Source organism: Beauveria bassiana (assembly GCF_000280675.1).
Source record: "Beauveria bassiana ARSEF 2860 unplaced genomic scaffold BBA_S00044, whole genome shotgun sequence".
Classification (NCBI taxonomy): domain Eukaryota; kingdom Fungi; phylum Ascomycota; class Sordariomycetes; order Hypocreales; family Cordycipitaceae; genus Beauveria; species Beauveria bassiana.
The window spans coordinates 43227-68015 of record NW_007930879.1 but is presented as its reverse complement, the minus strand read 5'-3'; the positions used below and the strand labels follow the sequence as shown (position 1 = coordinate 68015).

Below are 24789 nucleotides of genomic sequence, written 5' to 3'. Positions count from 1 at the left end.
AAGAAGCTACGCGACGAGCTCTTTGCGGCGATTCCCAATGTCGACCAAATCATCCCCCTTGCACAGCTCGAGAGCCTGCCGTACCTGCGCGCCGTCGTCAAGGAGGCCCTGCGCCACGGCATCGGCACGAGCGGCCGCCTGTCCCGCATCGCGCCCGACGAGTCGTTTGACGTGGCCGATCCCAACACCGGCAAGTCGTACCACATACCGGCCGGCACCATCGTCAGCATGAGCCCGTACCGCACCATCATGGACGAGACCATCTTCAGCGACCCGCTCGGTTTCCACCCCGAGCGCTGGCTCGCCGAGGACGAGCGGCTGGACGGGTACCTGATCATGTTTGGCGGCGGCACGCGCGTCTGCCTCGGCCAGGCGCTCGCGCAGGCCGAGCTGCACCTCATGCTGGCCAAGCTCTTTCGGCGCTGGGGCAGCGCGGGCGTGGTGGGCGGAGACGAGACGGGCGACAGGCGCGAGGGTGACGTGGGTGTGTTGAAGATTTTCGAAACGACGCCAAGAGATTGTCAGATGGCGTCGGATTACTTCATCCCATTGCCTTACAAGGTATGTGGCCGGACCGTGGATCGAGGGCTATGCTAACGGTGTTTTATAGGGTAGCAAGGGTTTGCGTTTTCTTTTGGAAGCAGTTTGATTGGCATAGCGGGTGATCCTTTGAGGGTACAACCATTGAACCCATGAATCCATGGCCCAAGTCACGGCACCGTGCGTATTAGTAGCTCTAGTTACGAATACAGTCTCTACTGGCAATCTAGCCTGTGCGCTCTCCAGTCGGACTTGGTCAATCACCAGCAGCAGCGTGTCTCAGGCTCCCATCACACTGGTTCTCCACGGAGGAACCAGTCCGTCCCAATTTTATTATTCTCGCGCCAAATTGCAACTCAATACTGTGCCTGGCAACCCCGGATCTACTGGCGGCCTTTCACACCCAACAGGTCGACGGCTGTATGACGAGTCAATTGAGCAAGCTAGGGGGTTAGTTTTCTCCCTTTGCCAATCCGAGTGCTCCATTAACGGCCAGCAACTGCCGTAATTGTCTCTGCCACCCCAGGCCAACTTGCTGGGCAAAAGGCGCTAACCAGTTGTAGGCGAAAAAGAACAAACGAACAAAGAACAAAGAGCAAGTGGAAAGCTGCTAGATCGTCAGGAATGATAAGGCTGGAAGCCACTAGCCACCAACTAGCTGGTCAAGAAGCTGTTGGGCCGAGAAGCACCAATTGGTTGAGGAAGAAATGAACAAGAGGACGAGATGGTCACCATCGGGTCAGGAATGACGAGCCGGACATGGCACAGCCAGAAAGCTACAAATGAACGTAGTTAGCGCGTCAAGAAGGATAGGAATAGAAGGCGCCAAATGAGTCGAGCACAAAGGAAAAGTGGACAGGCTGAACGCCGAAGTGTGGTGCTGGTGAAAAGAAGGGAACAGCCAGAAGGCCACCAGCGCATCAGCCAAAGCTGATGCCTAATTAGGTAATTCGTATAAAACCACCCTTGGGGCAGCCATTCCCGCAAGACCTCCGAGGTAATCCAATTCTTCTGTATCATCTCCGCCTTGTGTCATCGCCAAGCCCGTTGCGCTTGTCAGTGATGAGCTCACTGCCGTCAGAGAACACGCGCTCCGGTTCTGCGCTCATAGCCGGCGTGCTGAAAACATTAAGAGCAAGTTTGCTAAGGATAGGCCAAGTATGTCGTTGATCCACCTACCACGCTAAAGGATTCTAAACGCTCGTGTCATCCTTCGACGGCACTTGCTTCATCCATATTTCCCACTCTGTCTCTACCTTTCTCCTCTTGCCGCGGCGTGGCCGATCTGTTGTATAGCCCCAAGCGTCGAATTCGTCGTCGATTGTCGGTGAGGAAGGAGGTGGTGTCCCCACCCGGTCGACATGCTCGGTGGCCACCGTGACTGCTGCCAACCGGTTGTAATACAAGGTCAGGTCCCTCTCAGCGGCCTTTATCCAGTCCTCCCGTTTCCACCATTTCTCCCGGAAGTATTCAAATTGGTACGCTGGGTGGAGAGCGCTAGCCATACGGTAGATCGGCCCTGTGCTAGTAAACAGGTATAATCAAAGCCGTCTTGCTGGTATAGGCACCGATGCAGAATCATGTCTTTGGCGCCCTGGGCAGTTTATGAATAGACAGATCAATGAATAAAAGGCGATATTAATATGCAGCTCTAGCACTTTGTCTGCTCGTGATAAGTACCTAAGCAGGTGCGAAATGGCACTTTACTATTCTAGAACTGTTATACCGCAGCTACGGCCGCAGTGTTGCCATTAAATATATGAACTGGCAGTGCCGCTTTCCCGAGTTTCAGGGCTAAAATCCTTAGGCGTCCGTCTAATAGCTCGAAGATAGACCATTTCCTGGAGCCATTAGCTTCGCATTCGATCAAAATGACTTTAGCGAGCGTACCATGTTAATGCGAGTCGAAAATGGCAATCCTTAGTTAAGCAGTGGTCGTAGTGCCAATGTTGTCGGCGCACTAATACGTAAAAGTCCGCGCCGTAACGACGGCTTAGTTGTTCGCATCTTCTCATTACGCGATACGTCGCTTTGGCAAAGTTCTCGCCTGTTCTATCACGCTGCGATTGCGGAGTTGTCATTGTTAAAGTTTGGTCTAGGGATCTCGGTAGTGAAATACTGGCATGTTGGAGCTATTATATCTTGAGCATCCAGATTGGCTGTCTAGAGGCAAGGCGGCTGTGGAAGAATTATGGCACGAGTATAGGAACCTCTGCGTCGAGCAAGATACGATTCCCGAACAGCCGACCGTGGCAAGGAGATCAACGGAGTTAGACGATTTCATGTCCTCGGTGAGGAAGCTCAGCACGCAGCCTGCACCATCAACTTCTGCCAGACGTGACGAGTATGCGGAGTGGGTAGCTACGACCGACCCGGGAGATTGCCTAGTGGACGACCCTATTCAGTACTGGCTTCATCGTTGTCGCCAGTACCCGCGGCTGTCAAGGATGGCTATTGACCTATTCTCGGTGCCAGCTATGTCCTCCGAGCCAGAGCGCATTTTTGATCTAGCAGGGCAGAAGGTTACTACGCAGAGAGGACGGCTTAAAGCGGACCTTATAGGGGCTGCGCAGTGTATATCGTCCTGGGATAAAAGTGAGGTCATCTAAATATTCAATTAGTCAAATGAGTCAAATAAATCAAATCGACAAGCAGGCAAATCAAGTTAAATCAAATTAGAATTTTCTGACTCCAGATTAAATCAAATTCCGAGCCAGATTTGAGTTGATTTATTTATTTGCAAGTCTGCCTGAGCAGGTATCTCTTCAAAAAGAGGTATAAGGCTGTAAATTGCGCCTCCATGATCAGAATGTACGATACAATACGAGACACTATTCAAAACGTAGAGCGAGCAGTGAGCAGCGGGCAGTGAACAGCCATGCCCAGCAGATATTTCCCTATATATGCAAAGGTAGGCATCAAGTTGCCGCCTACAAGCATGTCACTCTATAGGACAGTAAAGGCTTCTTTTACATGTGTCAATTGGGCCTGATGTAGGCTATTGCTTGCAGAGTCTGACGGTCCATGATGGCTGCAGTGGTCCCAATGGTCACTTGTGATTGCAGGACCAGAACAAACTGGCCTAGTGCTTCGTATAAAGATAACGAGGCGAGTGAGGCAAGGGAAGCAGTGTACTGCTTTCCCATGGAGACTGAAGACCAATTTCTAAAACAAACCTCGTTGGGGCCTACTCCAGAAAGTCTATTTACCAGGCCATCTCTGCGCTAGAGGCTGTTCAACGTAGGTATCCTGCCATAGCCTCCATGCCACCATCGAGGTCGGGCTCGGCAGTAACGACTGAGGACCAGCCCGAGTAGTTCAAGCTACTCGTAAAAACCTCATCCATCTCCTTTGTTTTCGGCGATACACGCCACTGACATCAGGGCTCCCGCTGGTCCCCGTACAAAGACTAGGAGACAAAAGTTGTTGGCGCAACGCGCCCGCGGCTGTCGCCGCGAACGCAGGACGCCAGCATCATCGTGATCCCGCTAACGTGTATCGATTCAGACAGACATATGCCATTGGGCGCGACACTGCTACAGATGGAGGATTGATGACAGGAAATGTATTCCAGGGGCAACTGGTGCGCCTAGTTGGGGCCCACTTGGCGGGTACGACTGTACATTGATCCGTAGAAGGCTCAATAGCAACGTCCAAAAGCCTATGCACACACACTAGGGCGCAAACGGACGTAATAGGCAAATCAGAATCAAATCCAAATCAAAAATCAAAATCGACGTTCTAATCGATCGATTGAAGAGCAGAATCGATACGATAACGATCAAGCAAACGCTCCGGTCGATCGATCGATTTCGAAATTGGAGCGATTAATCGAAGCGATCAAATCGATCAGTCGATCGATTTCGAAGCTTGTCATACGCAGCCTCGCCTACTACTCTTGTAGCTCGTGACCACATCATTGTGGCATCATAATGACGACAACACTTTCATGAGCGCTAGTCCTAGCGGGTCACATTCGTTGCACAATACAACTACTGTCCTTCAGCCATACTTGTACGAAGATTGTGCAAATCATAGCTTGATCTAAGCTCTAATCTGGGACCGCAGGAGTGCTATATCGGAACTCCCGTGATTGACATTGCCGCATAACAAATTCGCCCGTTTTATTCCTATACACGGGATACTCGCAAAAATGGCTGAATTCGTCCGCACTGAAATCCTCGGTACAACGTTTGAAATCACTACGAGGTAATACCCAAAGCAACCGCCCCGCTCCACATTGCGGATTTAACAATACTCATTGACATCAAAGATACTCCGACCCGAAGCCTGCAGGCATGGGAAGGTTTGGCATCGTTTGGTAAGCTTGATAGGCCGTTGTCTGCCGCCTCCACGACCCAGTCAGTTAATAGTCTTGAGTTCTTCGGCAACAGCTCTGCTCACGATCAGTTTACCGACCAACGTATTGCTGTGAAGAAGGTTATAAATCCGTTCAGCACACCAGTTCTCGCGAAGCGAACCTATCGAGAGTTCAAACTTCTAAAAGAAATTAAGCATGAAAACGTATGCTACCATTGCAATGCTATCCAAAGAATGCTTAGCAACTATACTTATCTATTGAAAATAGATCGTTTCTCTTGGTGATGCATTCATCTCTCCCCTAGAAGACATGTACATCTCCAAATATTGAAGCAATATTTTATTGACCAATATACTGATCAAATATTAAGTTACTTTATCACAGAGCTTCTAGGAACAGACTTGGATCGACTGATGGCATCGAGACAGCTCGGCAAACAATATATCCAATACTTTTTGTATCAGATCATGGTATAGAACATGACATCCAATCTTATAAATAGTTCTAACAGGAATCACAGAGAGGGCTAAAATATTTGCATTCCGCTGGCGTCATTCATCGTGACCTGAAACCCAGCAACATTCTCGTCAACGAAAATTGCGGGTTGAAGATTTGCGACTTTGGCCTGGCGCGAATTCAAGATGCTGAAATGACTGGTTATGTCTCGACCCGATATTACCGTGCCCCTGAAATCATGCTCACATGGAGAACGTATGATGTTGAGATAGATATTTGGAGCGCAGGCTGCATCTTTGCAGAAATGCTTGAGGGCAAGCCTCTGTTTCCAGGCAAGAATCATGTTGATCAGTTCTACATTATCACCAAGATATTAGGCCCTCTCCCCATTGACGTCATTAATGCCATTACGAGCGAAAATGTGAGTGTTTTCAACGATGCGACATACCTGCTAGCTCATTGCGCAGTATCTTAACAATTCGACATCGCAGGCTCGCAAATACGTAAAGTCCATGCCTACGCACAAACGACAACCACTGAAAAAAAGAATCAAAACTGCCGATAATGCTGGTAAATGTTGCACTAATATATGATAACGTGTGAGTGGGTTTTAACTCATTAATTGCAGCAATTGACTTGCTCGAACGCATACTCGTGTTTGACCACAAGAAACGGATAACAGCCAGCCAAGCCCTTATGCACGAATATCTTACTCCTTACCACGATCCGGCCGATGAGCCAGTTGCTAAAGAGAGATTTGATTGGAGTTTCAGTGACGCTGACCTACCGGTAGACATTTGGAAAATGATGGTGTAGGTTTCCGGGTAGTTCTTGCTATATCGATATTGAAAAGCTCTAACGGTCCACACAGATACTCTGACATTCTCAAATACCACCAAGCGAAATCCGTTGTAGCTGGTATGGGACGTGAGAAAATCAGTCAGAAGCAGAAAGATCGATGAAGCGATCGTCGAATCACGAGCACGCTGATACAGTTAATTAATAATGCGTTTTGCTTCCGATTTGTTGATTGTTACTTTGACATTGTTGCTTCCACCGCCGTCTGTCCGTCACACTGAGAAACAAAGAGTTAACAACAATTCAATACCTGGGGTTTGCTCGCTTTCGACCTAGGCACATTTTTCGCGACATCTTACAGCCTTCAGCGGACGATGCCATCTTGCACGGGGTTCATTCCATAAATTTCTCTAGCTCATCTGCGTCATCATTGTCTGTTTCCGTCACATCAAGCGACCGTGCCAGCTTGTCATATACTGTCATTTCCATCTCTGGAGCATCCTTTGCGGTGGTCTCCATGTACTGGCCCCAGATCTGCCGGGCCTTAGCAATCGCTCCCTCATGCCAACAGTGTTGTAAATAGTGCAGCCGAATATGAGACAATACTGTATTCAATATCGTATTGCACTGCACTGTAAAAAATTACAGTGCAGTGCAGCCGGCTTAAACCGTGCAGTGCAGTGCAAGGTCCTGCGAATATCGTATAATGCTATATTAATATAGTGCAAATACAGTGCAACACGAGTACGAGGTTGCCTGCCATGAGTACACTTTCAGACTGCAATTTCCTTTCCGGACCCCTATCTGTTCTTTACTTGAATATTGTGCCAAGCCGACTGACTTCCTTTATTCCCTTGTAGCATTATGCCCCTGGTCAATGCCTGCCAATGCCCAGAAGAGAATCCGACAATAGCATATACTTTCGAGTGCTAGCTACCAGGATGCCCCCGCTTCACCTATTTCCAGTAACGAGAGAGCCGCAGACCTGATCAAGGGCACAAGGCCCAGAGGCTGCCCGCCCTTACACAGCCGGCTATACCGTTTGATAAGCTCGCAGATGCTCGTTGCAGCCTGCCTACATATGGTCCCGGGTAGTGTCCCGTCGACGGCGATTGGAACTTTTTGCAGAATATATGGTGTCAAGAGACACAGGATGCAAAAGTGATAATAAGTGCTGATTCGGGTCAAAGGTATTAGTAAACACAACCGTTATGCAACATGAGATGAAAGTCAAACACGGTGCTTACTGGACAAAGAGGATCAGAGGCGTGTTGCAATTTCCGCAGCCGCTAGTATATCGAAAGAAGGATTCATACCAGCGCAAGCCTTCATTATATACTCGCACGGCCTGATTGAATGTCACCTTGTGAGGTCTTGACCGTGCCTCATATGTCCATTCCGTCAACTCAAATAGCTTGGCGGCAATGACGCGAGGGCTATCCGGGATCAAATTGAGGTCTTTTCGGTAGAACGCATCGTCTGCAATGCATATGATGGTGAGAGACTGCAGAACACACGGATGGCTGACTGCAGCGAAAAAAGAAGCTCCGTACCTATCAGGGAGTTGGACAGGTCTACCTGAAACCTGGCAGTGGGTATGTAGACCTCTTCTCTGGAGGCTCGAAGTTTACCCACTTTGGTCTCTCTCGCATACTTGTCAAGAGTTCTGTCATAGTCTGAAACGAGGAAAAGTATTCTAAGCCAAAAGACGAAGATGGTGAGCAAAACTATTAGACGCCACACGGTAGAGCAGAGGCCGCTTACCGGTTCAGCGAGACAGCAGCACAATAGATGCTTGCATGTGCCTGTATATCCGGGAAAATTCTACTATCAGGTTTGATCGGCTGCTCTGTGCGCCACTGCTCGATGATGGCAGCGCCAAAGTCGCTGGCGAATCCTCTACCGTCATTTAGCTGATTGCGGCCGAGACAGTACAACGACAGGATACCGAGTGCCTGTATGTCGGCGATGCGGCGTGGAAGACCGATTCCGTTGTATAGCACAGAAATGGCCTCTTCTGTAAAGACTTGCCCGAGGTCTTCTTGTCCAGGATGGGTGCTTGCCGTGGGATTGGCCATGACGCTGACACGGTCTTTGGCCAGAAGAGCAGCCAGCGCAAGGAGCGAATCCACGAGGGCTGTTGAGCAATATGTGCCATAACCGCACTCAAAGTCGCGGTTGAAGTGATTTTTACTGATGGGACAGAACAAAAGGCCGTCCTTAGCGAGGATGACGTCGAGAAGCTGCGGGAGCCGAGACCGGTGGTATTCCAGGTCGGTACGGAGATTCGCCTCCGGGTTAGCAACGTCGGACAGCACGAAACCGCTTGAGGATTCACTGCTGCCTGAGTCCGCCGAAGAAGGTGAACTTTCTAGTATCATATGCGCGGGGCTCATGGGAGATGTAGTCCTGGAAGTGAAAAGTGACGTCATTGAGGTGCCTGCGAAAAGAAGACAAATTGTCAGCGGTCAGAGGCAGCACGTGTAACGGGAGGAACAAGTCAATACGTGTCTAGGACAGATGTGCTCACCTTCTCGGGTTTGTCTCTTTGCAGTGAGTTTCTGCGCTACCAGCGACGCAACTTCTGCACGTGGCTGGCCATCAGAAAGGCGCCGCAATATGTTATGTAACTCGCCCGGGCTTGTTTTTCTTGAAGAAAGGATGTTGAAAAGAGTGTCATTTTGGGAGTTTATCGACTGCAACCGCGCTAGCTGGTCTCGAAGCTCTGTTTTGGAGACACGGGGCGTGACAATATAGACGCAGTCGAGGCCGCCTTCCTCGCAGGCTTTACACGGATTCGAGCCGTCTCCGTCGCACTGGAACGATTCATAAAACGTCAATCGAGCGAAGCAAAAGGAAAATGAAAGAGGCACAAAAAAAAGCAGAAAAACACACCGGGCACCTTACCTTGCGTTTCCTCTGGCGACAGAGCTCACAGGCACGATGCGTTGGGTTTTTCTTCATGGAGGCTGACTGGCGTACCGATTCCGCAATTATTCACGTATTCACGACATCTCATACAGGAAGGGAGAATTGCGCTCAAGAGGAAGAGGGAACGAGCAGCCTGTTATAGGTGCTGAAGCAAGCCCCGGGAGACGAGGCTGTCTCCATCCGGAAATGGTCAGTGTTGCGGGCATCGCCACTGTCCACTTTGTACTTGGGGAAGATGCAACGCGCAGCAAGGTGTGCCACGGCAAAGAAGCCATGCTGGTAGGGTATGAGGTGCGAGAAGCGGAGAGAAGAGGGGAGAAGAGGAGAAACAATAATAAATGCAGGTGCAATATGGGGCTCGCCTCCTCACTGCCCATCAACTGGAATTCTGTGTGTTATAGCATCACACTAAATCACCAATATAAAGTAGATGCTACTATTGATGGCTTGCAGCCTTGGAACAAGGCTTTTGCGCCAGTCCACAATAGCACAATAACAATTACCAAAACCAAGGAGGTTATGTATCCAACGGCAATATGTAGAATTCGGTTTCAATAGCTACCAAATGTCTTATGACGTTCTTCTTTGCATGCTTTCTTCGGTGTGGCTCTGTAAAATCCCGCCCCCTCAGCTTTACTGTCACTTCCGTTGTGAACTCGCAGGCAGCTTTTTGTCTTGCTCTTCTTTTTTTCTTCCGTCCTCCGCATTCTTCAATCCAGAGTCCTTGGGTGATTGGGCGTCGAGGTGTTTTGTTTCTCAAAAGCTAGTTGCAAGGGCTCTCTCCGTTGGGGTTTGCGTCCCATGTCATGTCTATGTCATGTTGCTGAACCCAAGCCCCCCGCCTTTACCCCTTTCGATTGCTTCCGAGTCTCCATCGGGGATCGCAGGCGAGGACACGCACCAATAAAAACTATCATCCCCGCAATTCTTGAACTAGGTACTTGCATTCAGGCATGGGTTCCCTTCAGAAACCAAAAAGTAACTTGGAAGCTCACCAATAGGACTGTTGTCCAACGCGGTGTGTGTCTGAACTGGCGCAGCCGGGGAAAAGGGGGGGTGGGTAAAGGGGGTACTTGAGTTTCGGCAGTGCTAGTTAGAAGAGCTCAGGTGACAAGCAAAGCGCCGCTTGCGGGACCTCGTAACGTAGCCTACCCCCTAGCTGTCCATATCCCCTAGCTGAACAGAGAAAAAGGCTTCCCCATCGACACGACTCAGACCCGCAACTATGGAAAGGTATGAGCGACGACGGCGACAGACGGCCAATCGGTCCCCTATGAAGAGCGGGTCCGTCTTGCTGTTGAAGCTTGCAAGCAAGACTCAGTTGGCGTCCGTAAAGCTGCAGCGGCGTACGACACGTCTCATTCAACAGTGTCTAGTCGCCTCCGCGGCGTTCCACCCCGCCGCGATGCGCAACTAGACAATCGGAGCTTAATGGCAACGGAAGAAGCAACTCTTGTACAATGGATTTTGTCAATGGACGAGCGGGGGATGCCGCCGACCATGGCATACACTCGTCGCATGGCCAACCTACTGCTTGCGGCACGAGACAAAATCCTGTCGGCGAGAACTGGGTACGCAAATTTGTGAAACGCCACAACGAAATCAAGGCTAAATAATCACGCCGTTACGATTACCAACGTGCCAAATGCGAAGACCCGCAGGTGTTGGCAGCATGTTACGATCGGGTTCAGATGATCAAACAAAAGTGGGGGGTTCTTGATGAGGATATCTACAACTTCGATGAAACCGGTTTCCAGATGGAAGTCATTGCAGGCGAGAGACCTTACGAGGTCTGACCGGCGAGGTCGCCCGTGCTCACGCAGCCTGGCAACCGGGAATGGGTTACTGTGATCGAGTCTATCAATTGCCAGGGTTGGGCTCTACCGGCCAAGATGATCTTCGCAGGCAAGCTACACCAGGCAAGCTGGTACGAATCCTGCGTGCCAGATGACTGGCATATTGGCGTCAGTGAGAAAGGCTGGACTTCCCGACGACCTGGGTCTGCAGTGGTTGAAGGAGGTTTTTGATCCAAGCACACGACGGCGTACAGTCGGTACACACCGACTACTCATTCTCGACGGACACGGCAGCCATGTAGCACCGGAATTCGACCAGTACTGCACAGCCAATTCCATTGTCGTCGTCCAAATGCCGACCCATTCCTCGCACCTGTTGCAGCCTTTTGATGTGGGGTGCTTTTCGCCATTAAAAACGATATACGGCCGCAAGGTCCAAGAAAAAATGCTGGCGGGTATCAACCACATCGACAAACATGAGTTCCTTCCCCTGTACTTGGAGGCTCGCCGACAGGCACTCTCGTCGTCGAATATCCGAAGTGGATGTATGGCGACGGGCCTTCGCCCGTTCAATCCAAGTCAGGTATTAACCAAATTACAAGTTCAGGTTGGCAAACGCAATGATAGCAACGGCTGGCAAGGCGATGAGCACACACCTAGTCCACAGAAAGGCCAGTCCGTTTGCAAGACCCCGTACAACATCAATCAGCTTGCTACTCACACCGACGCTCTCCTCCAGCGTTGGCCGCAAATTCAAGATTCGCCAGTTTCACAAGCAATCTACCAACTGATCAAAGGGTGTCAGATGGCCATGCACAGCGCCATCCTACTCGCAGACGAAAACTGTCAATTGCGGTCAGAAAATCAGCGGCAAAACGGAAAAAGGAAGTCCGGCGAGAATATATAGGCGATGAAGGGACTCTTTCAGTAGCTGAGGGCATGGCTAGGGTCAAGCGGCGGCGATAAGAGGAAGATGAGCTAGTCAAACAACGTAAGGAAGTCGCGGAGAAGCGGGCTCAACGACGACGGGAAAAGGAAGAGCGGCTTGCGGAACTTCAGGAAGAAGAAGAGCGAGCGGAGAAACGCCGACAAGAGAACGGGGAATGGTTAAGGGCACGGCGAGAAAGAGAAGAGGAGCACGCAAGGCGAGAGACAGAGAGAGAAGCAGATCAAGCCGGGCAGCAGCGAGAGCAGGAGCTCCATGCTCCGCAAAAGCGTGCACCGGCGAGGTGTAATAAGTGTAGATCATTTGAGCATACTGCCCGTACGTGTAGTGCATAGCTATAATTCTCACCTTCGTATTTGCTACACACAGCCGCATGACATGCGACATCAGCTGCACGCGTCCGGCGCTGAAGATGATGGAGGCGGGAAGAGTTTTGATGAAGCTGACAGGTCTTTGACAACAAGAACTTTCGGGTTTGAAAGCAAACAAACACGCCCAGACCAGCGTGGCAGTCAAGCATTGCGGATCGCCACGAACAGATGGATCCACTCACGCAGAATCATTTCTTGGTGCAGCGAATACCAAAGATGGACTGGATTTTGGATTTGCAAGTCAGTATCATGGCAGAACACACAGTGCTGACATGCCATGCAACATGAATTGTTCTAAAGATACTATGAGCTTCAAACGTGCCCAGACATCTTGTGGAAATTGACAGAGAGTACAAAACTTGTCGACCGCTCATGAGGAAACTCGTCAGCCGCGAGACGCCGCTTGTAGACCCCTCCCCAAACCTTCGATGGCCTTAAACGCATACAGTGTGCTGCTCCCTCGCTGCTTGCCGATTGCTTTTTAGCAGAAAAGAATACTTTTATGTCCGGAAGCACCGACACACCATGTAGGCCGATGCCGCTATATCATGGCAAATTCTTGGCTCGCGCAAGCTCCCCACGCTGCAAGTCATGCATTAGCATGCGTTTTAGCCACGACACGACTTACGGCCACAACACGACTTGTCGCAACGCACGAACTTCGCAATTGGCTACTTCTAATCTGATATAGAGCACATTCCCTGCCAATCATGGAAAAGCCATCTTGTCAACCAAATGGTCTAATGTCTCAGGACTCTGGCGACCACTTACACCCCCCCAGAAAAAAGCACATGACTGAAGCATGACGTATTTGATCGTCGTTCATTCCATCCCAATGACGTCGCCTTTGATCGACGTCTGTATGATGTAGCTGATGCTAGTCCAGGGCGGACTACTAATCTTTATATACGATATGGAGAACTCGCGACGCTATTGCACCTGTCATACACAATTCTCATTCATTCTGTCGCTTCATAGACTATACTTGCCAAGTAAACCATAAAGCGATGCCCTCGTCAACTAAAGACAAGAATTCACAGCCAATTAAGCAGGGAGACCATGTTTTTACGCCCATCCGAGGAGGGCGTCGTGAGGGCGACGTGGAGGAGATCATACGTACCAAAGAGGAGGCTGAAGAAGCAGAAGTCAAGAATCCTCCGAAGGTAAACAGACCCTCGGAATGGTTGTGAAGCGAGAACAATACGCAGCTGAATTACTAATGATGCTGGGCTGTGCATAGGTTACTTTTACAGACCAGCATGGACACAGGGTTGCCCACAACCCGGAATCATTGAGCCATAAGAATAGAAAAGATTAGCTCAGTTAATATTCGGAGTAATGTTGAAAGTTTAGCATAATAATTCCTCATTCTACCATGAGTTTTTTATTATACCACGCGTTTTTTCACAGTAATTCCGTTTTATGGCGGTAACGTGTAGGCGACGTGTAAGCGACATATTGTACACATCACCGACGCAACGCGTAACGGATCGACGGAGAACTTCGAAAGACCGCTAGTCCCTATTGTAAGAGTTTCGCAACTCTGATCTTGGGCGCCCAATCATCCCTTTGCTGCGTAGAATCTTCCATATTGGCCTACTCGAAGACGTGACTGGAACGCAGCAAGAGCCAGGGCAGACGGAGAGACGCACAGGTGGACACAGGCAAGCAAGGGACTGCAAGAGTGGCTTCGCAGAGGCAATCGTGCGGACGGATAACGGAAACAGCACGTTCATTTGCGTGAGTATCAAAAGGTTCACGACAGATGGCGGGATTGCCCTTGGCGGCTCACTTATATAACGATTCGGTGTATTCAATAGCAACCCCTGATATTCTTTCGATCAGGGCAAAACTGATGTGAGAAACTATATTTTCTCCATATGCTCTGTGCGCCACCTTCCGCCAGTTCTCGGCTCCTCTACATGCTGCCAAGAGGCTGGCCGACCACTCGAAGCGCCGATGTAGGTGTTCGTTACAGTGCTTGGTCGGAGGGCGCTACCTTGATGTGGTGGAGATAGCCGTTCATCCTTGCCATGTCTGTCCTTAACTGAGCAATCGTTGAGCGCTCCCTCCATGACCATTCCCCGTAAATCTCACGTGTGTGGCTCTCAGGCAGCGCCAGTCAATTATCTTGGAGAATTGTCCGACTCCTTCAGGTATGCACCGTTCACCTCTGAGTTTCATTGTTCGTTGTTCAGCGGCGTGGTATTCATCATTGGAACGGAGTCTTGGATACTGCGCCTTGCTGCGTTGCAGCATTTGCTTGTCTCTTGGCCGCTTGCAACAGTTTGATCTTGTCTGGCGTTCCCCATCCTATGGCCACAGTGTTTTCTTTGCCGACCAGCTCATTTACGGAATCATAAATACACATGATAAAATCTTGTCCTGATTGCTGATAGGGTCGACCCAGGGCCGTATCTGTTGCATCGCCGAGAATGAGACTGGGAGAGTAGGCATGGGTTGCTCACAAAACGATGTTGCAGGAAAGCCTAGCGGAAAAGTCCTCTGAGCTGCCGGTCGCAACAGTGCCATGATGTTACGAAAGATTTTATCCCTTATTAGCCTGGTGCACATAGCTGTGGCTGATTCCCTTTTCGAAGCGTACAGCACCGTGACCACAACTCATCGCATCATCCGCCAATATCGCAACTCGACTTCTTCGGCTGGCTCGGACACAACAATACGGGAACTCACACTGTCTATACCTACGAAGACCAGACAAACCACTGATCATAAGTCGACCTCAGAGCTATTGCCTACTGTATTAGATGTCGACACTCGAGTGACTGTTGAACCTTCGTCCTCGGTTGCGATGGTACCAACGGCCGATCAATCTCCAGATTCGACCTCATCGGGAAAGAGCAAAGACGAGTCGGCAAAGCCCGATGATCCCGTCTTTACGCCTGAAGTATCTTTGGACTCGGCCTCTCAAACGGCAAATAGCCCGACTACGGTCACCGAAAGCTCTTTCGCAAAGCAAACCGAGCCGGCCTTGTCCGCCTCTAATTCCTCACCTACCAGACCCGCCTTTATTCCTCACCTGCAACACCGACCAACACGAACAGATCACCGATAACAGGCATTCCCACAACCACTGAAGATCCGGAGACAGGCCAGCCTCTCATACCCTCCTCAAGCTCGGCTCTGGCCAGTACGAGCATACCGCTATCACCAAGTTCCGAAACATTGTCTGCGCCGACGAAGACCACACAGACCCTGATTATACGTCGATCTCGGGGGCATGGCCTACTTCGTTGAGCATCGGCATCCGGGTGACTGTTGAGCCTACGTCCACCATCGCTCTGTCGCCAACGCCCGACCAATCTTAAGGTTCGAACACGTCGGAGGCCACCAAAACGGAGTCAGCAACACCCGGCTATTCTGTCTCTACCCCCAGAGTATCTTTGGATTCAACCTCTCGAACCGCAGGCAGTCCGCCTACGATAAATGAAGACCCTTTCACTATGCAAATCGAGTCTACGTTACCCGCCCCTGCTGTTTCCTCACCCGCAACTCCAGTCAGCACGAACAGATCACCGCCACCAGGCATCTTCACTATCACTTGAAGCTCGAGGGACAAGCCGGTCTCTTGTGCCCACCTCAAGCTTGGCCCTGGCCAGCACGAGCAGGCCAATATCGCCAAACTCCACTATCACCACCGAAGGTGCAGACAGCGCTCCTAATAGTCCAAAAAGTCGGTCTGGACACCTCAGACTGGACTGTTAGTCGGTCCCTCATCGACAGACTAGACTATTCGCTGGTCCGTCATTGACAGACTGGACCGATGGTCTGTCCGTTATCGTCAGACCAGACTGCTGGTCCGTCTATCATTGCCAGACTGGACTGTCGGTCCGTCCGTCATCGTCAGACCGGACTGCAGTCCAGACTGCAGTCTGGACTATTAGTCTATAACATAATATACAACTTGCTGCATTTTACTATCTACCTCTAAGTCATCCTATGGCATCTCAACTGTGTCTGATCCCCCACTGCTCTCGTCGCGCTTCTGTGCACCAGAGGGGTTAGACCCAGCAGCCGCATCGACATAGCGACACTGGAATCTATCGGATGGGGCTATCAAGGCGCTGCTGTCCCACGACCGTAGACATTCCACGAGATTCAAGGTTTCAGCATCCATAGCTCCTCGCTGGTCGGTTACGGTACGTTTTGATTTCGAGAAGAGTCGCTCTGTCCCAGAAGACATAGCTGCAATGGAAAGAATGTCAATGGCCATCAAAGACAAGCTAGGGAATCGTTTTCGCGTCATCGTCCATGTTGAAAATTGTCGCCTTCTGCTCGTTCATCCACATTTTGTACCCATTTAGCCGCCTCGTAGTTGGCTCCTCTGCTGAGCCTGGTCGAAGAACCGGCAAGGAAGAGGTTGATTTGTACGAGTCCCTCCACAGCTGCGCCACCCGGGATTTAGCTCTCTCAATCCATTCCGCCTTGTCTTCCCAAGTCTTCTCCATGTATGCCCACTTGAAAGAGGGATTTAAAACTGTGGCTGCTGAATAGACAGGCGAATCTTCTGTCAATTCATAGTAGTCGGCTAGTTTGGCCCAGGCAGTCTCCATCATCGTGGCCAAGTGGGGGATGGCCGTGGCATCCCTGGCGGCCTCGATGTGGTGTAGCAGATAATCCATGGTAGGAAGAACGTCGGCGATGGAATTCTGAACGCCCTCGTTGGCCATTGTCGCATCGTGAAATGGTTCCAGAAATTTGTGAATCTCGGCCAAAGTTACCCAATCAGACGGTGCCAGGGCATCCTCTTGTAGAGCAGCCTCTTGCGCGCAGAATACGGTGATAGCTTGCCTGACTCCAGGCCTCAGAGCCCTTTCAACCATTTGGTACCATGAATTCCAGCGAGTGTCGTTGTCACGCCGTAGCCTGAGACCGTCGGTGAGAGCAGTCAACGTTTGAAGTCTCTGGGGTGTCCAAGTGATATAAACCACGATATTATGAAGCTTGCCAATTGCCCCTCGCTTTCTCCATTCCTCAATCTCCTCTACGGTCGGGCCCCGATAGGAGCCTGTCGTGGGTGGCCGTTTTCCTATGAGAAATTCCATCACGGCCAGGTTTATGATGTGGCCGGTACAGCGAAGCCGGTGAGGAAGAGGGTCGTAGAAAACATCAAACTCTCGCTCCAGGTCGTCAGAGATTTTGTCAATCATGGTGTTCATGTTGCTAGCATAGTCCATCATGAAATAGCCAACTTTTGTGGCGATTCCGTATTCTCGTACGAACTCCATGATAGCTTCGGCCATGTGCTCGCCGCTGTGTTCTCCTTCCAGCTCCTTGATCCTCACCACAAGGGATTGTAAACCGTGATCTTCAGTTACGAATTGAACTGTGAAACCAATGACCCCCAGCCCATTTGGCGAAGTCCAATTATCCGGAATGAAGTGGATCGAGGAAAGGGCATTTTGCAAAGCTCTCCTTACAAACTCTTTCTTGTTGTCATAGCCCCATTGTAAGTCGGTTTTAACAGTATCACCAGACCTTGGAAGGAGATCATCGGCAGCCGGACGAAGATAGCGAATGAAGTCACGAAAGGCCGGATGTTCGACCTGAGCAAAAGGGAGACTGCAAGCTACCGTGTAACGGCAGTATAATTCGCGCAGAGTGGCTTGGTCAAGCGCACCTTCCTCTGCTGTCACCTTGCGCCTCTTGGTAGAGGTAAGGGCATCGTTGCTCAAGAAGGAACTGATGTCTCCAAGGCGGTTTTCTGTCGCTTCCCGGTGAATGGCTTGCCTAGTAGAGATCACAATTCCATGCTGTTTGCGCAGATGATCGATGACAGTGGACGATCCACCAGAGCAGTTGTACTTCTTGTCTCTTTTTTTCCTCTCGAAGCAGGGTCGGCAATGCCACCATTTCCTTCCATTGGAATCGACCCAGGCAGCCGGAATCTTTCTGCCCTCCTCTAGTCGACAATATTGCCAGATGGGGGATGTCTTGTGGCGGGAGGCGCTAGCATTGGAAGATGAGGAAGCTGTCAAAGAAGAAGTGGCTAAGTTAAGGTCAGAATCATCCAGATGGCTACCGCAGCCAGAAGCAATACCCGAGAGATCGCCGATGGAAGACATGATTTCTGTTGTAAGTTTGACAGTAAATTCTGGCTGTAAGGTTACACATGTTCGATTCCATCAATGGTGACGGGGCCCAAATATATGCCAATGAAAAAAAACATCCTCATACCATTGCATGGACAGATGTATTTACATCCAACTGTGTAGGTTGCACGGAAGATCTCTCGCACTTTTTCTCTGAGCCAATTAAAGTCTCACCACTAACAAGAGATGGGAATCGCTAAGCCTAATAGGGCTAGCATATTTCTGATGGCGTTAGGGGCCGGTTAATGGTCTGGACTATTACCGTGCCACGGTGCAGAGCAGACCAAGCCGCACGTGCACGCCTCAGTTTCCCCAATTTCAACACTGGAAGATGTGAGTATACCAGGATCATTGATCGCCGCTACATCGACTGGACATCCAAAGACGACAAGGTCGCTCCTGCCTCATCATTTTCGACCCCAGCCCATACGAGCAGCCTACAGACACCAGTTTCCACTCCAGTCACGTTCGAAACAGCCAGCGAGCCCAGGTACTCTCCGCGAATATGGCTGCACTTGATAGATCCTACTAACGCATTATCAGTTCAAACCAATACCGCATTCTCTAATTCTACACCACCTGCGATAGACCAACAGGCCACTGCATCATTACGCCATTCAGGATCTTCATCACAGTCCCCGTCAGAATCAGCGTCAGAACCACAAGTATCAGTGCTGCGGCAGACGTTTTCGCGAACAAAGCTCATACGTTGCAAATAGACGACACGCCAACCATGGGGCCGGAGCCCACGCGCAACGCGACGGCAGCTGAGTCTCCCGACGCTCGCATCTCGACCACATCGGAGGATACAACCCTCAACCACTCTGCCACTATAGATACAGCAAATGAGCCGACTGCCAATTCTCCCTTGCCTAGTCAGCTCACCACTCAGGCAGGTTCTCCAACACTTCCCAGGGCTACTCATAGCACAGGCGTTTCTAGGACTGGCTTCACACCAACGACATTTTTGCGAACAGTGGAGGCCAACAGACAGTCAAACAAAAAATTACGATAGCTGGTGCTGCTATTGGTGCCGTTAGCGGTAGCGCGCTGCTAGGTACGGCGTCATTCATGGTCTACTCTCGGTATAATACTGTCACGTTATGTGAGGCAGTTAGCTGTCATTAATTCTGTTATTATTCAAAAGCTTGTCCTTTCTCTCCTAGATGGGCTCATGTCATTTATCTTGGTTCCGAGGAAGACGTCCCAGCCACCTGACGAAGTCAGGGAGGCTGGCCAGCCTTCCAAACTCTAATATCCATGAGTTTATGACATCCAGCAACTACGTCAAGACTGCTTGTCTTTCAACAGAGGCAGAGTTATCCGACAAATAGAAGCCGGCGCTACCGCAGGGCTAGTGGGACGAGTAGCAGCCAGAGTTCTCTGGAGATACGGTGCGCTGGGTTGTCAGACGAAAGACTAGTGCACAGAAATCACATGTAAATCTCCTCCGCTTTCATTCCTTTCTCCTCTCCTTTGATGCTTATTCCACCTCTTTCCGTTCTCACAAGCGTCGGGAAGCGAAGGTACAGCGAAGCATGGCAGAGTATAACTGAGCATGGAAGCAGATTTAAGAGCAGAAATAGTGTAGTTTTGTTTATTAATTTTGATCCCCTTGCAAATCATGACAGTATTGCAATTGAGTTTTCTATGTGCCTAGCAATGCATTGCATTGCTGCCCAACTTCGACGACCATCGGACCAAAAATGCCTCTGGACAAATATCGGCAGGCTTTCTATCCATACGCGTATGGATTAATTAATCCATATGGAAAATTCCATACTCCATATTCCATATTCGATATGACTGGTTCCTATTCCATAGGTATTCCATACGGCTGCGGAGAATTGATAATCCTTCCGCGAGCTGCGTTATAGGGGATTCGAAATGGTTGTTCGACAGCGGCAGCATTCATCCTTCCTCAGCGACTGCCATGTCATCGCCAACGTCTGGCGCGTCAGTGGATCCTTGTTAGCTTCCAGTGTGCGCCAGCGATCTGCCTCTGTGTTCCACCATTGACAGTGGACCTCAGCTTGCCATCTCTTCCAGCGACCGCCCATCACGAAAGACGACTGCGAACACCTGGGCCCACGCTCGCGACCCTGCTGGCTCAGAACCCAGCCGCTGCGGTCGCAAAAATGAAAAGATCTACTATTGCAGGCATTGCATGGACCCACCATACTTCACAAGCGTCTCGACGACCCTCCGAAACCATCTGTTGAAGATTCACAGCATCGAGCTAGAGGCACCAGAGCATCCTGTCAAGCGACAGCGATCGCCTTATTCAGGACGTCTTTGCCAAAACTGGAGAGATACACGCGGCGAAGCAGCTGTTAGGACAAGAGGACGCGTTAAGAAGCGCCGTCAACCTCAAGGCGGCGCGTGAGGCACCACTCCAGGTAGTCACCGTCCGCAACCTCTCTTATAACTGCAGCTCGTGGCCGGAGTTGCATGCGCTCATTTCTGCAATCAATCCTGCAGCTGATGGTGTCATTATTCTGTCAAATGGCTCTCTACAGCAACTCGTCGCGGATTCCTACAGCATTCACAAAGACATCCTGCGGAGAAAGTTGCAGTCGACGCCATAAAAGCTGCATCTTTCCGCAGATGTTTGGTCCGCTCCGAACCATAGAGCGTCCCTCGGAATTTGCGTGAGATTTGTTGACGGAGGTACGAAGAAGGCCTTACAAGCGCTGCTGGCTTTACCGGAGCTACCTGGACTGGACGGCCCCAGCAGTCATGGCAGCGCGGAACAATGGAAGATTCCGCGGCGTGTGATTGCAGACTACAACATCTGGTACAAGATTGGTTTCTACACTGGCGATAACCATGGCTCAAACGACAAGCTATGCCGCTTTCTGGGTGAACATCTTCAAGGTAAACGCATCGCTTGGGACACCAGGACGCAGCGAATCCGTTGCCATGGCCATATTCTCAACCTCGCTGTACAAGTCTTCCTGTTCATGGATTCCAAAGAAGCGAGCCTACACTAAAAAGACAGGAAAAGTATTACGTAATACTTTCAATCAAGCCGATGGCAATGTTGTTTTACGGCATCTACTTCGGAAAATATTTCGTGGGGGCTTGTAAACTGAAGAAAAACAATTTCTGTATTGCCATTTGAACCAAAATGGAGCCACTGTTGTTTTGTAGTAGCAGGTCAGGAATATCTAGGCTTAAGATGGATGACAGATAACCCTGAATAGATGCAGAACCAGTGATAAGTGGTCATGGTTGTGTCCGCAAAACCGAGCAGGTAAACATATAACCTCCCGACTCGCCACTGTCCAGTAACAGGTGCGGGTTTCAAACACAGGCCGAACTGGTAACTTATGAATCAATCTTTGGTGTGCTTGCCTGACGGCGTAGCCAGAACGACGCGAAAAGATGGTCAGAGACCGTGTTTCTGCACATTTGAAGCCCTACAAAGACTGAAATATGAATATGCATACCGGAAGGGTAGACTAAGAGACCTCGCTTCGCGTCAAAGCAACCGGCGGCCCTCTGGAAGGTTTGCCGAGGCGTCCGCTGATGCGGTGAATCAGCTGCATCTTGTGGGACTAATCCTTTCGCAGCTGGCGAAACAAGAAAATACGCTGCTTTCCCAGCCTGAGGCTAAGGCTGACCTGAAAAAAAAAAGAGAAGATGAAATTAGAAACGGCAGAAATTCTACGAACTATTCTATGAAGTGGGTTGTGTGATCACTCCGGTTAGGAGGTCTAGTTAGTTCCACCTTACACCGTGCTGAGGCAGCGCCTCGCCAAGTGTCCGACACACTCTTTCGGCAGCCCAGAGGCGTCCTAGATACCATAAACCAAACGATACTCCGAAATCCCTGACAACGGCTTACTATTGTTCTATACCATCCTCACCCATACCTAGGAAACTCATTGAATATCAATAAAGTTGTTTCACAACTTGCCAAACCGCCTCACAAGTCTGTCATCATCACCACGTCTTCACAAGTAGCTGCGCCTAACACACACCCACTCCACATATCTAGTAGCAGTCGCCACCATCTATCAGTCTCAACACTCAACACCGCACAAATTCAAATAAATTACATCATTTAGACCCCCGAAATTTCTCAGAGTGTAAGCAGAACATTACATACCAAGTAGGCTAGTAGGCTACTGCCGTATTCTCTTATTCTCACCAACCTGACATGGAAATTCGGGCTGCGGCATCGAGGCTACAGTGGCTCTATAGTGAATCCAGTAGACTGCCGCATCTGTGGCGCGTTGTCGTAGTTCGTCTCCAGTAAAAGACAGGCTGAAGATCCATTATCGCCTCGCACTATCGACGGCATTTGTGCATTCTGGCCTAGTAGAATTATACGATGGTTTACTAATGAAACAATGCCTTTCCAGAGTGAGGTCGCCTTGCAGCAGCTCTATGTGAGGCTAGTTCGAGGCATCTTCGAGGTGGCAGCAAGTATTTGATCCTAGCCTAGATTGGACGCCAAAGCACTGCCGCTTTAGATAAGGTAAGACAGTCCAATAGCCAATCCACTGTAACCTATCGCAAAGTCAGGCCAATGCAGACGTTAACAAAAGCAGCGGTGTATTTACTTCCTATTTGAGCTAGTTGCAAGCAGATGCTGGTACCTGGAAGAAATACTTGCTGCCCCCTAACTGGTTAGGCGGGGAGACCATAGGGAAGCATTTCTCAGGCCACGACGCCTCGGTAGCACTCTGGGCACATTCGTAGGCTTGCGCTGGCCCCCCTTGGCCTCATTGGAGCAACGAAGCAATGTGTTCTGCGTGGTATTCAGACAATGCACACCTGGTGCCTCGTTACATATTTGGAAGAGGAATTTCCTAGTACACTACGGCAAAATGTTTCCCAGACAGGCTGGGCTGCGTGGTGCGTGTCGCCGCCATGCTCAAAAAGTCGGCCTCTTGCTGCCCAAGCTGAATGACTGACGTGGCCGTGCATGCCGCAAGAGCTTGGTATTGGCTCACGGTTGGTGCTGATGCTTGGGCGCCCCTGACACATGTTCTTTCCGTTGCCTAGCACAAGGCATGGTAGAAGAGACCGACCTATCATCGCCACCAGCACAACGGTGCCTCAGCCGCCTACAAAGCACCTTGAGAACCATGCGGATTTTCACCACCGCTCAATTCTATGTTAACAATTGGTATCATTGAAGCTATTTTAGTCACTGAAGCAATGGAAGGGCTTTGTCTGTCAGCCAGCTTGAGCATCACATCAAATAGTGGTCCAAGCAGAATGAGGACAGGGATATCGTGTACCACGTCAGTTACAGCACAGAATTAATAACTTTGGAGAACTAACCTTGAACAACCTACAGAAATTACTCCAAAGTCTGAAGAATGCGAACGACGAGATTGACCATCTCAAGATGAACCTTGAATCCGAGACGATGTCTAGACGTCAATACCAAATTAAGAATCACGATATTGAAGCTAAGAATAAGGACTATGAAAAGAAGGCGGTAACTAAGCCCTTTTACCCTTTTGAATACGTCGACTCTCCTAACAAGTGATCGCTGCAAAGGCGAGGAATCCGTATGTAATTGTACTTGTCGACGGCGACGGAGCCAATTTCCAAGACAGTCTGATGGGAGATACCGAGACTGGTGGATCCAGGGCGGCATATAGACTTAAAAAGCAGGTCGACGAGAATCTGCGTGAAACACCAATCGCAAATAGTGTGGAGGTCTTTGCCAGGGTGTACGCAAACTTTCGAGGCCTTAGCAAGGTCTTGCGCCAGTCGGGCCTGGTTCGCTACAGCGACGATATGCAGAGGTTTGCTAGAGGTTTCACAAACACTAGGCCCGGATTTGACTTTATCGACGTTGACTATGGCAAAGAAAATGCCGACTCCAAGATAAGACGTGAGCGCGTGAGAGTGCATTCTTTGCTGGACTGAGACTAACCTTGATACTCAGATTTACTGAAATGGCACTACATGGACGAACGCTGCAAGAAGATATTCCTGGTCGCTTGCCATGATGCTGGTTACGTGCATGAGTTGCGCCCGCTTCTCGATGAAAATAGCGACCGCGTGGTCCTTGTTGAAACAACGCCAGCAGAGCCGGCATTCAAAAGTTTGGGGCTTACTATAACGCACTTCGACGACGTCTTCCGCGATGCGCCACTCGAACCCAAGAATTCTTTGAACACACCGTCATCGCCTGTGCACAGCGTACCAAATCATGCCCTTGAGGCAACACCCCCTAAAACTTCCGCCATGGTCGAGCCTCAGCCTGAGCAGCGTGGACATGCGGAACAGGGACCTGATAGCTACGCTACAGTCTGTGGCGACAACGGAGATCGGAATATTGTTATTAGCAAAGGCAGAAAAAAAAACGAAAACCCGCTGTAATTAACCTAAACGAAGCCGACAACCGCATCGATTCGTCAATCCAGGATGTCTCCAGCCGCGAGACTAAGGCCTCGTTCAGTAAGAAATTGGCACAGGCAAAGAGAGGTGCATTTTGCAACAAGCACTACCTGGAAGGCGGATACGAGTGGGGGACCAATTGCAACAT

At 50.1% G+C, this 24789-nt stretch overlaps 10 protein-coding genes across 10 annotated transcripts in view; 7 read left to right on the top strand and 3 right to left on the bottom strand.

Annotated features, from left to right (window-relative positions):
• Nucleotides 1–649, top strand: part of BBA_09046 (Cytochrome P450 CYP542B1) — a gene marked incomplete at both ends in the record, with an annotated part of 1112 nt that extends 463 nt beyond the window's left edge. Inside the window, 2 exons of the mRNA XM_008604143.1 lie at nucleotides 7–561; nucleotides 611–649. Of these exons, the coding sequence (XP_008602365.1) occupies nucleotides 7–561; nucleotides 611–649 (594 nt within the window). The remainder of the gene's footprint in view (nucleotides 1–6; nucleotides 562–610) is intronic.
• Nucleotides 650–1733: 1084 nt separating this feature from the next.
• On the bottom strand, nucleotides 1734–2045 carry BBA_09045 (uncharacterized protein; the record flags this gene model as incomplete). Its single annotated transcript, XM_008604142.1, has 1 exon — nucleotides 1734–2045. The coding sequence occupies one exon, from the start codon at nucleotides 2043–2045 to the stop codon at nucleotides 1734–1736; it is 312 nt and encodes a 103-aa protein (XP_008602364.1).
• A 366-nt stretch (nucleotides 2046–2411) lies between these two features.
• On the top strand, nucleotides 2412–3149 carry BBA_09044 (transposase-like protein; the record flags this gene model as incomplete). Its single annotated transcript, XM_008604141.1, has 2 exons — nucleotides 2412–2433; nucleotides 2695–3149. 2 exons carry the CDS (start codon nucleotides 2412–2414, stop codon nucleotides 3147–3149), a joined length of 477 nt encoding a protein of 158 aa, XP_008602363.1.
• A 1544-nt stretch (nucleotides 3150–4693) lies between these two features.
• On the top strand, nucleotides 4694–6279 carry BBA_09043 (mitogen-activated protein kinase sty1; the record flags this gene model as incomplete). The annotated part of the gene is made up of 9 exons (XM_008604140.1): nucleotides 4694–4749; nucleotides 4814–4861; nucleotides 4935–5064; nucleotides 5129–5172; nucleotides 5232–5331; nucleotides 5373–5738; nucleotides 5773–5887; nucleotides 5946–6129; nucleotides 6189–6279. The coding sequence occupies 9 exons, from the start codon at nucleotides 4694–4696 to the stop codon at nucleotides 6277–6279; spliced, it is 1134 nt and encodes a 377-aa protein (XP_008602362.1).
• A 1596-nt stretch (nucleotides 6280–7875) lies between these two features.
• BBA_09042 (uncharacterized protein) lies at nucleotides 7876–8511 on the bottom strand (the record flags this gene model as incomplete). Its single annotated transcript, XM_008604139.1, has 1 exon — nucleotides 7876–8511. One exon carries the CDS (start codon nucleotides 8509–8511, stop codon nucleotides 7876–7878), a length of 636 nt encoding a protein of 211 aa, XP_008602361.1.
• A 1995-nt stretch (nucleotides 8512–10506) lies between these two features.
• BBA_09041 (transposase-like protein) lies at nucleotides 10507–11749 on the top strand (the record flags this gene model as incomplete). Its single annotated transcript, XM_008604138.1, has 3 exons — nucleotides 10507–10617; nucleotides 10738–10836; nucleotides 10952–11749. The coding sequence occupies 3 exons, from the start codon at nucleotides 10507–10509 to the stop codon at nucleotides 11747–11749; spliced, it is 1008 nt and encodes a 335-aa protein (XP_008602360.1).
• A 1417-nt stretch (nucleotides 11750–13166) lies between these two features.
• Nucleotides 13167–15488, top strand: BBA_09040 (uncharacterized protein; the record flags this gene model as incomplete). Its single annotated transcript, XM_008604137.1, has 6 exons — nucleotides 13167–13322; nucleotides 13599–13685; nucleotides 13783–13899; nucleotides 14066–14120; nucleotides 14736–15153; nucleotides 15260–15488. 6 exons carry the CDS (start codon nucleotides 13167–13169, stop codon nucleotides 15486–15488), a joined length of 1062 nt encoding a protein of 353 aa, XP_008602359.1.
• A 629-nt stretch (nucleotides 15489–16117) lies between these two features.
• Nucleotides 16118–18245, bottom strand: BBA_09039 (transposase-like protein; the record flags this gene model as incomplete). The annotated part of the gene is made up of 2 exons (XM_008604136.1): nucleotides 16118–16403; nucleotides 16477–18245. 2 exons carry the CDS (start codon nucleotides 18243–18245, stop codon nucleotides 16118–16120), a joined length of 2055 nt encoding a protein of 684 aa, XP_008602358.1.
• A 1914-nt stretch (nucleotides 18246–20159) lies between these two features.
• On the top strand, nucleotides 20160–21265 carry BBA_09038 (uncharacterized protein; the record flags this gene model as incomplete). The annotated part of the gene is made up of 4 exons (XM_008604135.1): nucleotides 20160–20242; nucleotides 20295–20654; nucleotides 20707–20841; nucleotides 20905–21265. The coding sequence occupies 4 exons, from the start codon at nucleotides 20160–20162 to the stop codon at nucleotides 21263–21265; spliced, it is 939 nt and encodes a 312-aa protein (XP_008602357.1).
• A 1365-nt stretch (nucleotides 21266–22630) lies between these two features.
• On the top strand, nucleotides 22631–24623 carry BBA_09037 (C-x8-C-x5-C-x3-H type zinc finger protein; the record flags this gene model as incomplete). The annotated part of the gene is made up of 6 exons (XM_008604134.1): nucleotides 22631–22706; nucleotides 22754–22758; nucleotides 23492–23530; nucleotides 23587–23730; nucleotides 23793–24132; nucleotides 24187–24623. 6 exons carry the CDS (start codon nucleotides 22631–22633, stop codon nucleotides 24621–24623), a joined length of 1041 nt encoding a protein of 346 aa, XP_008602356.1.
• Nucleotides 24624–24789: the final 166 nt, after the last annotated feature.